The following is a 13111-nucleotide window of genomic DNA, read 5'->3' on the forward strand; positions in this document are numbered from 1 at the left end:
TGATGTCAGGTGTCCCTACAACTGTATACTAGACAAGAATATCGTAGCGCAATAGCTCTGAAGACATACCATTGAAGGAGATCTTTTTTGAATTCTAGTTTTTAACTAGTAATGAACTTATCTACAGTTATCCCATCTCCCAAGTTTATTGATGCCAAGTGGCACTAAAATCCATTTTTGATAAATTCAAGAAATGTCATTCAATTTGATTCACTTAATTCAGCTTGGTAGAATGGGAAGATCAATGGCTTTTAAGCAGATTTACTTACAAGCCTTATTCTTGTCTCAAATCATAACTGCACTATTTTTAGTACCAGTATACTCTTTTAAAAATTCATCCTTTCGGGGCTAATTTTGTGCACCTATAAAATAAGATAAAGTTTGATCTCCTATTCAGCTCTAATATTCATTGGTTCTGGGAAAATCTACTTGAGTTGTTATTTGATATTCCAAGATGCTTTCTTTACAATGACAAAATTGATTACTTCTTAGTTGGGTTCATTTGATTCCTTTTTACAGACCAATACAATTATGATTAATTGTAACCCAACTTACTGTAAATCCCAATTAATTATTGTTATTTTCTCAGCAATTTGTTAGGAGCATAGAATGTCAAAGCTGGAAGGGAACTTGGAGATAATCTAGTCCAATACCATAATTTTGCATGTAAGAAAACTGAGGCTAAGAGGGTTGTAAAATGATTTGTCCATGGTCCCATAGTTAATGTATATATCAGAGATAAGTTTTTGAATCCAGGCTTTCCTGAATTGAGAAATAGAAGTCCAGCTATTAAGCTACACTGTTTTTTTGTATTTTTAATTTGACGTCAATTTATGCTACAATGAGAATGATGTACACAATGATAACTCTTAAGAACTGAGAAAATGAATCATCATGAAAGATTATTTTCAATATATTCTAGTTAATAATCATTATCAATGTATTCATTTAAAGAGAATATTTTAAATACTTTTAATGTGTGAGACTCTGGTCTAAGAACTAGAAACAGAAAGACAAAGTGAAAAACAATTTCTGTCTTCAAGGGACCTTACAGATGCCTGGAATCAGGTGGAGTGGATATATAACATATAAACGGTTGAATAAAAACAATACCTTCAGCAAAGAGAAAGCACTAGCAGCTGTAGGAGTCAGGACAAATTTCCTTTAGGTGTTGATACCTGAGCTGAATTTTAAAGGAAACTAAAAATTTTAAGAGAAATGATTCTAGGCATACAAGTATTTTCACACTTACAGAGAAAGGCACTGTAGTTTAAGGTACCATAAAAGTAGAACATATATTTTACAATGATTTTCATCAAGAAATGAAATTAAAAGGGTATATCTAGTAATTTCTTAGTTAACTTCAAACAGAATGGAACAATTCATCCCCACCCCCATCAAATCGTGTATAATTGCACTGAGTTTCACCATATAGAAGTTGTTCAGGGAAATTTATTTTGAAAGATGATACATTTTAAAAATAAAAAATCCTAGTCTTTGGCCACCTCCTTAGCCTTCTTCTCATCTTTCCCAAATGATAATTGGTAGTCCTTTCTTTATGACTATTAATTTCTTAAGTGAAATATAAATGACCAATTTGAATTCAATTAAGATATGTATAACCAGAGTAATGTTTCATAAAAAAACAAAACAAAGGAATTCTAAAAATCATCTTATCTTAAAGAGCATGATCATCTCCTATTATAACTGTTACCATTTTAATAAAGTAATCGGCAATTCATTTCATGTCTTCATTTTTTGTGTGTATGCTATTAGATTCCATGCTTGTTATGCAAATAAGCCATTGATATTGAATACTGATGCTCTGAAGCTTCTGCCATATGAAATATATTTTCCATTTCACATTCTCCATCTGTTTGCATGTTAGAAATATCTTTTCTCCTTTGCATGGCTACCTAATTTCATTTTTTCTGTCATGTACTTTAGAATATTCTTTAATTTTTATCCATTAATAAATGCCTTTGTTGCATCATTTTCTGTAACTTGCTATATGTTTTTCTTTCATTATTAAATTCTAGAAGGTGTTTGAAGTAGTATACAGGATGCATATAGAGAAAGAAAGAACATTTTATGTTATTAAATACCTTGAAATACTTAATTTTGTTGATGTTTGATGTTACAAAAAGCCTTCTTTAATGGTCCAGTAAAACAAACCACAAAACAATTTGCTTCCTAATTCAGATCAATTTTGTATTGATTATTTTATGTCTTTCATTGGTGGCTGTATGTTAGAAGGAGTAGAAGGTATTTTATTACCGCCTTGACTGCTTGATTGCCACTTTTTTCCATCAGACTATCACCAATTGTTTCATTATTAATCTCTGAACATGACACATATTAATAATGAATCCTTATGTCCTTGTAAAGGCAAAGTAAGGTTTGCAAAAATTCTCTTTTCACTGGCATTCCATGATGAAGAAAACAAAATGAAGAGTCAATGAAAAGAAAGAAGTGTTTGGTAAGAAATATGAGAATAAATGCCCAAAGGGGAAAAAGAAAGGAATCATATGAGAATAGAAGTCTTACTTACTAGGAGGTACAGTGTGCTGAAAGCAATAAAATGGCCCAATGGAGGTGCTGGAGCTTAAGTTGTAATGAAAATATAAGTAAGTTGTTCTCAAATGAAAGAAGAAAGCTTCTCATTTTTCATTGTCAAATGTGGGCTGCTAAGCAGATGTGTAACTAGTAATTTTCATGCTGAGGACAAGCTCTCAGAATTGCAGCCATCCCTTCTCCTATTCACAACACCTCATCCTAATTCGCACATGCTTTCATTTCATTTCAGCTCCCATGTTCTCCAACAATACACACACACACACACACACACACATTGTCCCAGGTGCTGATGATACAGTCGGAGACAAATACGAAAAACAGTTTCTATTGCCCTGACAGAGCTTACATTCTTTTCTTTTCTTCCTATTTCTTCTTCTTCCTCTGACTCTGTCTCTGTCTCTATCTCTCTCCCTCTCCATCTCCCCCTCCCCTTTTCCATTTTTTAAGCGCTTACATTCTAATGAGGGAACACAACAAATAAAAGGTAGCTGAAGGGGAAGTACAAAGGGGAGAAGGCACTGACTGGAACATGGTGGCAAAATCCAGCAAGGAAATGAATCCTGCTTGTCCTGGGCTTCTCCCTAAGCAAGAGTCCACAACATGGAACTCATCAGCGGAAGAAGGGGCTGGCAAAGGGGAGGGATGTACAGGGTGAGAAGCCCTTAGAGACTGAGAGATGTTCTAGAGTGAGAAGGAAGCTGAATCACGGTGAAAAAATACAAAGGGTGAGAGACACAAGGAGGAGTGGAACAAGCAGTGAGTAAGAGCCAACAGATATGATATTGGGGAATCCTACTTCCCCTATTGGGAAATTTGTTTTTCTCTAAAAGATCTAATTAATTATGATGAGTGGGAAAGATCAGAGTTTGGATGAGGTCTTCAGCTCCTGTGAGCTTAGCCAAGTGATACATATCGAGTCACTCTACTAGATTTGAAATAAGATTAAACTTCACTCTCTGTGTCAGTTGTGGGGTGGGGACAGATTTAATATTTTATTTACTCCAATATTCCAGGGCATCGGCAATCTAACTGGGTAGTTATCCCCATTAACTACACAGATCACAAGTTGCTAATGCTTGCTTATCCTGTGCAACTCTGGAAAATGATGATGAATTCAGAGTAGAGAGACAGAAAGAGCACTGAATCTAGAGTCAGGGTGGATTTTAGTTCGAATCTGAACTTAGACACTTACTAGCTCCTATGACCCTAGGTAAGTCACTTACCCTCTATATGCTTTAGTTTCTCCCTTTGCAAAATAGGGATAAGTAATAGCTCCTGCCTCTCAGAGTTGTGAAATGATATAGTATTTGAAAAGTACTTTGTAAACATTAAAGTACTATATAAACATTATTATTGTTACTTCAATTACCATGGCCATTGCTTCTGCTGTTGCTACTGCTACTACTACAACTACCATGGATCCTCTCAATGTGAAAAGATCTTCCTTGCTTTCTCTTTATATTCCAAAGCAATAAATATGCTTATAGGGAAAAAAGTATCTTAAAGTTTCATAATGCACATTTATATGATAGAATTTTGAGGATTTATGAGGCTCTGTTCTTCTAAAGGTAAAAACCAAATAATTGTTGTTTTGCATAAAAGACAAGTAAAGAAAATATATATTTAACTTGAAAAAGATCATTTGGGTTAGATAAAAATAATTCAGATTTACGTACTATGTCACAGTTTACAAAGCATGTTTCTTATAAAAAAACTTACATAGTCGGAGTATGATTACAGAAAAAGGAGGAGATGCTGAGAAGGTAAATGACTTGATCACAGTCACAAGAATAGTAAGTGAAGTAACTAGGACTCCAAGCCAGATCTATTGACTGTAAATCCTGTGCTCTTTATGTTAAATTATATTACTTTATGTCACCAACTTAAATAGAAATTTAGTCAGCACCTATATTGTGCTATTGAGAATTATCTTATGGCTTCTATGCCTGTAAAATTTTATCAATTATTGGTCATATGTTGGATTGAATGTAGGTAAGGTCATTTTTGAAAACAAGAGACAGGCTACATGACCACATGAGATACCTTCAAATGACACATTCCATGATTTTTGACATGGTGACAAACGACCAAGACTGTTTCTTATTTTCCTTGCCTGTAATAAAGCCTATATATTCTTATCTTCCTCCAAAGAATGACATTAAAATCAATGTCGTTGTTATTCAAAAGACAAATTTATCTGTGGAGAGATTTGGTTTTGAGTTAACAGAAAGCTTTACTACAAAACAGTTTATCCCTCAGGTTTTATGTTTGTTTTCCCACAGAGATTCTGTTTATTTGTGTTGGAATAAACCAAAGCAGAAAAACTAAGATATAGCCAGAAAGGTCCATATTGGCCCTGCTGAATTGTCACATATGAGTTAGATTCTGAAATGCTGGTGGTAATTAAAAGCATCATTTCAAATTTCTCCTCCAGCTTTTCAAATGAGGAATATGTCTCATCATGTGAACTTTCACACTTTGGGGGGATAGAAATAAGCATGGCTTTCCATTTCCCCAAGCATCATTACTGTAAATGATTGGAGGCCACTGTTTTTTCTTTTTCATATAATTATATTTGGAAACAAGCCCCCAACTCAAATAGAATGTGAAAAATGATTTCTGAATGACCTTTCCCTTTTGTTTTTTAGCCCAAACTGTGGAAGATGGAGTGATACAGCAGCAACATTTCATGCACCTCTATCTAACTTCTCTATGACTACATTGTGGGGCATGAAACTCTGGTAAGGAAGTTAAATGATCTATCATTATGTTATTAAGTGCTGGAGTGAACCCTACAATAAAAATCACATCAGAGTTCATTGCAAGTACCCTTGTGAATTTCTCTTACATAAAGCATCCTTAACACCTACAAGATAAAGTACTTGCATCTCTAAGGGATAGAAGAGAGATTAGTGACAATCTGTTACAACCAATCAGCATTTTTTCCCTATCTTACTGGTGATATATAAGTGTATGTGATTCCTGAACATTGCTTGTTGCAAGATTTATTTTTTAGGATTAAAATAATTGATTTTTTTCTCTTACTTTTTTTGTGTTACTTTGAAACTCTAAAATGGATACCACAGTTAGGTGTACACGATGACAAATATATAGCTACAAACAAAAATTTATAAAATAATTGTATAAATTATTTGAAACATCTGGATAATTAACCTTTTAAAATATAGTCCTAAAAATTATATTGAGGGGCAGAAAGGTGACTCAGTGGATAGAGACAGGAAGTCCAGTACAGAGTATTGATTCTAAGACTGGAAGATAAGGGTTTATATATGTGTGTATAAACATATACACACATGTATATATGTCTGTATATATAAACAAATCACAAGTAAGATATATCATCAATATATCATCAGTATCTGAGTTCACAAACTCATGAATATATTCTAAGACAGAAGAGTTTAAAAAACTATGTTGAACTTTGAAAAAAATATCAATTGAATATTAAGATATTCCTTATCTAAAAATAAAATAGCTTTAAAAATAGAACTTTTTGTTAAAACAAATACCAGATTTGATTCCAAATTCATATTTCTTCTTTGAAGTTCATTTTTAAAAAGAAGGCTTCTCGTCATCTCATATACAAAAAATGATTAAAGCTTTACTTGATAGAATTCCTTGTTCTATAATAATGATTAAACATTTTTCCATGAATATGATTAAATATTTTTCCATGAATATGTTAGTTTTCTTTGCTAAGATGAAACAGATATTTAAGAACTAAAGTTTTAAGGATTACATGTGAAACTTTTTTGGAAAAAAGATAATATAGAATATGAATTATTACCTCATTTTAAACTAGTTGTCCAGAAATGATAGTCTGCCTCTGAGTAAAGGTATAATGTATAGAATCTCTATGTAACTATTGAGATGAAATGATAGTCTATGATACTGTTTTTTCTATGTTGTTTCAGTTTTAAATCATATTTTGTTTTATGAAAAGACTATTGGTTAAAAAATACCAGCTTCATTATATTGCATACACTAATGGCATAAACATAAATAACTGTACGTGACAATTTTTAAATACTGAAAAATCAATGGTGTCCAAGAGATGTCATGATATAATGTAATTTCCAAGTGATCAGTTTCTATTTGACAATCGTAGACTGATTTACCTGACTGGTGTGGCTCTCCCTATGTCTCTGGATTGATGAGCTTGCTGTACCACTCACTGACAATTTCGAGTAGCCCTCTTCTTCTGGTACACCTATTGATGATGATGCCATTAGTTAGTTATTCATTCTCAATAAAAAAACAAACTTCTATACATATTCAAATGGATTATAAGTCATATTTCATTGATATAAGGAGTTCTTATTAGCAACAAATATTTACTAAATGAGAAAGAGTACTTGGTACTACAAAATTTATCTATTGTTGAGTAAACATGTTTTAACAAGGGCCAAAAGAAGCCAAACACTAAAAAAACCCACACACATAAATGAACAAATGTACATAAATGAATAAATGGTAGAGGGAAAAGACAGATTCTTCTAGTAAATGGTATTAGTTTAAAAAATGAAATAAGGGAAAAGTTAGAGTAGAATAAAATGAGTAGAATAGAATGTCAGACCTGGAATTAAGAGTCAAATCTGGCCTCAGATACTTAGTAGCTATGTAATCCTGGTTAAGTCATTTAGCCTTTCTCTGCCTCAGTTTCTTCAGCTGTAAAATGGGGATATCACTACCACCTACCTCTCCTGGATGTGGTGAGGATCAAATCAGGGAAAAATTATAAAGTACTTAGCACAGTTCTTGGTAAAGTGTAGGTACTACATAAATGTTAGCTGTTATTATTATTGTTGTCACTGTTATTTTACCATGCACAGTGAACAGTAAAGAGGGGGAAAATGTTCCTTGGGCAAGAGGAAAATGATAACTGAGTTTATGCATCTTCTGTTGGATAGCCTGATCACCCAGAAGATATTCAAGGAAGGTGATGGAAAAGTGAGAGCATGTTCTTAATAGGTTATAGTAGTTTGAGGTCTATCTAAAAGAGTAAAGGTGAGAAGAATTCGGAAGTGGGAAACTCTATAGGGAGAATGTCCTGATAACTGTCCATTCATAAGTTAATGATACTATGAAAAGTCATGGATGGATGATAGGAGAGTTAGTATAGAAAAGGAATCACTACTGAAAGGCTTAATAAAGGAGTAGGTTGAGGGGTGAGGCATAATGAGGTGTCATAGACTTTTCAAGTGATGAGGAAAAGATTTTGTGATGAATCAAGAGGGGAAAAGAGTAACTGCCACTTAGAAAGCATCTGGCACTGAGGTGAGGCACTGAGATGAAACTATTTTTATTCCACCTTGAATGCACAGTAAAAAAACAGTGTAAAATACAGAAAGTCTTCAACTTAGTTTAGGTAATGTCCCAAAAATTCATTTATAAATGAATGAGTTACTTTGAACATGTCATATTTTCTCAACAGGTCTAAAAGAGAACTCATCATCTTTTAACCCTAAACTCATCCCTCTTCTCTACTTTTCTGTTTCTCTCTAGGATACCACCATTGGCTATCTCCTTTAAACTAACACAGTTGGTGATTGATAACACATGTTAAAACCAGTGGAAATTTGCGTTAGCTATGGGGGGGGGGTGAAGGGGAAAGTAAAAACATGAATCATGTAACCATGGAAAATTTTTCTAAAAAAAATAAAATATCTAAACAAAAAAAAAACCTAACACAGTTGGGGAGTCCAGGTGGTATGGAAGATAAAGCACTGTATGTAGTGTCAGGAAGTCCTGCACTTAAAATGGGGAAAACTATGATGCTTACCTCACATATACACACACACACATATATATATATATACATGCATACATAATATAAATATATTTACCATCATATAAATGGTATTAGTATCACTACTGTTGCTGCTGCTGCTGCTACTACTACTACTACTACTACTACTACTACTACTACTACTACTACTACTACTACTACTACAACTTTCTCTCATCCCCACTTTCCTCATCTGTGAAATGAGGATACTAACTTATCTAATAAGGGTAAATACACATATATACATGTACATGCATATGGTTAAAGTTTAAAACTGTAGAAAGATTTATGTAATGCCCTCTGTGTATGATGAGGTATGTCATTCATTTAGAATTATCCAGACTTTTCCATCTCTCTAGCTGCCTCTTCATTCTGGAGATACTTCTGTCCCCAAAGAACCTCCACCACTCATCAGTAAGTTTCTACTCAGACACTTTCCTTAAGGAAGTGCCATAGCAAGACATGGTTCTCTTTTCTCCTGATTCTGATCTTGATTATGTGGATTTTTCTAGCTCTGAGCTTCCATTTATGTGTTTCCTTCCCCCATTTGAATCTAAGCTCCTAGAAAGTAGGGACTGCCTTTTTACTTGTATTTATATTCCTATTGCTTAGCATAATACCTTCTGCATACTAAGAGCATAATAGATACTTTATCTATCATTATAAATGAGTACATGTTTATATAGCACTCTAAAAACCTTAAAATATTATAGAAATGGAAATGAATTTTGTTTCTTGTTCTTACATTAGATCTTATATTATATTTATGTTTGTATCTGTTTTATTTCTTGTGGATCTCAAATTCCGTGAAGAAAAGAACCATCTTTTATTTGACTTTGTATCCACCATTCATCATGGTGTTTTCAGGTATCTGACTCCATCTGACTTTTTGACTTTCTACATCACTGGTCCCTTTGACCTTATCCATTCCCACATTTGTAGCTTTTTCCTGTTTCTGTGTCTTCAGAGAAAGACTGAAATAAATAGCCTGGGTAGATCTACCTTGGGTCAGGCATATTCGCAACAACAGAAAATGGAATTAGAAAACATCAGACATTGTCTTTCGTACTATGTGGTGTTATCAAGAAGTAAATAAGGTAACCTGAGTGGGTCAACGAAGGCAATTTGGGTGTGAGGAAGGATGAAGGGGATATTAGGTGATTATAAGGTGATTGGAGGAGGAAAGAAGGCATGGGAAGGTATATAGGAGATAAAGGAAATGGGGTATGTAGGAGAGGCAGCTCAAACAAGTTTATTCCCAGAGGCTTGAGACAGAGGATCCAGGGAGGAAATTAAGGCCAGTAAGAAATGTTTAGGTTTTGGCTGCAGGGTTTCTCTTGTTAGTTTCTCCAGTCTCTTGAGGGAGGAATCGAGAGGGCCCCTCCCTTCCAGTCAAACTGATGGCTGGAGGAAGTCTTGGGTAGGTACTTCCTGCCAAGATGGATGACCCCAGTTCTCTCAAGAAATAAAAAGAAAAAAACGATTCCTTCCCTCTTTAGCCCTTGCCTCAATTTTTGATACAATGATTCACCAGAGGCTTGAATAGGTAACAAGGGGATTTATTAATACCAGGGTCAGTCAGAAGGGGAGAGGGGTTTAGGATTTTCTAACTGCTGCTAGGGAGAGGGTGATGGTGGGGGATGGGTCGCAGGAGAGGTTTAGACTGAGAGAACCTGCTCTCCCAGTAGGGAGATTCAACTGCCCCCCCTTTTTTTTTTTAATTTTTAAACCCTTAACTTGTGTGTATTAGTTCCTTGGTGGAAGAGTGGTAAGGGTAGGCAATGGGGGTCAAGTGACTTGTCCAGGATCACACAGCTGGGAAGTGGCTGAGGTCAGATTTGAACCTAGGACCTCCCATCTCTAGGCCTGGCTCTCAATCCACTGAGCTACCCAGCTGCCCCCTTCAACTGCCTTTTAAGTAAAATCTTTATCAAATCACTAAAACTAGGGGTAACTTATTTGAGGATACTCTACTTGTCTATAGAAAATAAACACTCAATGTCCAATCACCAAGACTTCCCTTCCACCCAGGACCCACAGGAAATTCAGGGGAAAGGGAGGGATATGGATGGAGAGATTGGGGAGAGGTCTAGAGAAATGAGATTGGTCCAAATTTCCCCAAGACAAGATAAGCACAGGCCAAGGCTGAAGCCAAGCCAAGCAGAAAGGCCAAAGCAAAAGCCTCCAGCCACAGCGAAAGCCAGAAGGCAAAAGCCTAGTCAGTTGGAACTTCACCTCTATTTATAGTTTCAAGATCCAACTGACTTTCTGAAGATTCTAAGATGTTTAACTGACTTTTTTGTGACTTGTTAGAAATTACAGAAGCAAAAGGTTTCTGTTAGCCACCTTGCATTACAATTGCTTCGGAAGAGTCTGGGACTTAGTTTTTTCTTTAGTTAAATGAAGGAATTGATATTTAAGTTCTATTCTTATTTGTCAACTGTGGATTGACTACATATAAAGTGTTTATTCACACTGGGTATCTAGATGTAGCTCACAGGAAGAAATGGATTGATATATTTGGAATTTTGCTTACCCCTCTCTAAGGGAGACTTTGATTCCTGACTCACAGTGAAAAATATGGCAGCCAGTCTCATGGCCCATTCTTTTCTCTTCCAAAGAGGAATCAAAGGCTCCCTTTAAGAGGAGTGGGTAAGATTCTAGAGATAACTATCCACATCTCCTCATAAACCACATTTAGACATGCCATATGGACACACACCATATGGCAATGGAAAAATCCAAGGTATATAGGAGTAGATATGCTGTACCATATTAAGATCAATGACTTACATGTGAGAAATGGCATAAAAGTAGGAGTATGAGGATAAATGTTCATTGTCTCTCCCTTCCAGTACTCCTCAGGGTGGAAAATATACACAGAAAACACTAAATTTGCATTATTAACATTTTTTTTATCACTTTAAGTCTAAAAAAATCACTCAAACAATTAAACTAAACCCTCATTTGTAGTATTTGCTAATTTCTGAGGTATAATCGCTTACATTCTCAACTGGACAATTGCCTCTTGAGAGCCAAATTGAGCTAATTCTAACATACCCCTGCATAAGAAACATCCTCAAGGACAGATAAAATTAGAAATGGAGGTAGGTCAGATATGAGAAAAGAGAGAATAAAACAAAACAAATAGAAAGACTGAGTGCTATGCTAGTCTTCCCTAAAGAGTAAAAAAGATCGAAGGAAGACTATCAGGGTGTTCCAAGGATACTCTGTGGAAGATTTACAGAATGACACAAATGAGAGTCACTCAAAATAAAAATGCATGGAGAGGTTTCAATCTGTACTAGTGAAATGAATACCTGTGAAATTGAGATTGCAGATCTATCAAAGGATCAAGCTACATTGAAATATACATCATGCTCACATAGAGGTGAACATATTCGTAGATATATATGCATATATATAAATATATATATTTGTATAATATATATTATATAAATGAAATTACTAAATATAAATGAAATTACTAAATAAGAGTTGCCAAATTCCAGGTACCTAGAATGTACCAATTCTATTAAATATTTAAATAGCTGAATAGGTAAAAATGACCTGAATTTTAAGCAAGCATATTTCTTCCAGTATAATTGATACTAAAAATCTGAATTCTAGTAAGGATTAGAATTAAAGAGAAACCTTATGATCTTAAGTGAAGTGAAGTGTGGATGTTTATTTTTTTGTCCACAGTGGGTGATTAATAAATGTTTGTTGAATTGAATTCTATGTAATTTAAAATATTTATAATGACATAGTGTTTTCCCTCATTCTATCCCTTCTGGAATCCAATATTTCGGTATATCAAAAAATACCGTGAATTGAAGAAAAGCACCATATATTAAATAATAGTATTACAAAGAACACAAAACTCCTCATAGATCATATGTAATTAAATTAATTATAATAACCTTCCAAGTCTTTTTCCTCTCCCCATTGAAGCTCAGCAATTAAAAAAATGTATCCATCAAGCATAAATATTGCAGGATATCATACTGTGCAATTATTATTTGAAATATTTTATCATCTTTGTATCAACATTGTCCCACAGAGTTAAAAATCTTCATATGAAGAGAATCTATGTAATATCTTACAAGAATGTATATTAATACTAATAGTACAGTTATACTAAAAATATTTCCTTAAAATAATGACACTAAGTCCTAGGAAAAATTAAGCATATAAACTCCAAGTTGGTGTTTTCCCAATATGATTAAAATAAGTGATAGCCATAATAATCTATATCCAAACATAGTTCAGTAAATAAAAACATAAATATTTTCTTCTGGGAAATAATTTTGACATTCAAAAGAATGTTTCCTGGAAAATGCTATTCCTGATTCTATTTTAACATTAAATTATTTCCTACATATTTACATTTACAATTTTATTTCTTTTTAAAGTGCATTGCACTTTAAATTGTAAATTAGCAATCTGTACAAAAATAACCTTGCAAACTGCCATGAAACTATATACCTTAGGGGAAAAAATGGACTCTTCCTATATTTTAAAGCACTAATGGGTAAAAAGGCTTTTTGGGATAAGATTCAGTTAGGTTTAGTTATTCTGTATTCAATAGATGTTTACTTATTTTCCTACTAAAGATTGTCAAATTAAGGTTGTACATAAAAAGACATTTAACACATACACAAAATGTTTGCCCTACCTACAACAAAGGGCCATGGTCAAGAAAGTCTTTTTTTTTTTTTTTTT

At 34.0% G+C, this 13111-nt stretch overlaps 1 protein-coding gene across 1 annotated transcript in view; it reads right to left on the reverse strand.

Annotated features, from left to right (window-relative positions):
* Nucleotides 1-13111, reverse strand: part of MYO16 (myosin XVI) — a 719254-nt gene that overhangs the window by 22147 nt on the left and 683996 nt on the right. The window contains exon 32 of the mRNA XM_044669338.1: nt 6717-6808. Within this exon, the coding sequence (XP_044525273.1) occupies nt 6717-6808 (92 nt within the window). The remainder of the gene's footprint in view (nt 1-6716; nt 6809-13111) is intronic.

This window comes from Gracilinanus agilis, chromosome 3 (assembly GCF_016433145.1).
Source record: "Gracilinanus agilis isolate LMUSP501 chromosome 3, AgileGrace, whole genome shotgun sequence".
NCBI lineage: Eukaryota > Metazoa > Chordata > Mammalia > Didelphimorphia > Didelphidae > Gracilinanus > Gracilinanus agilis.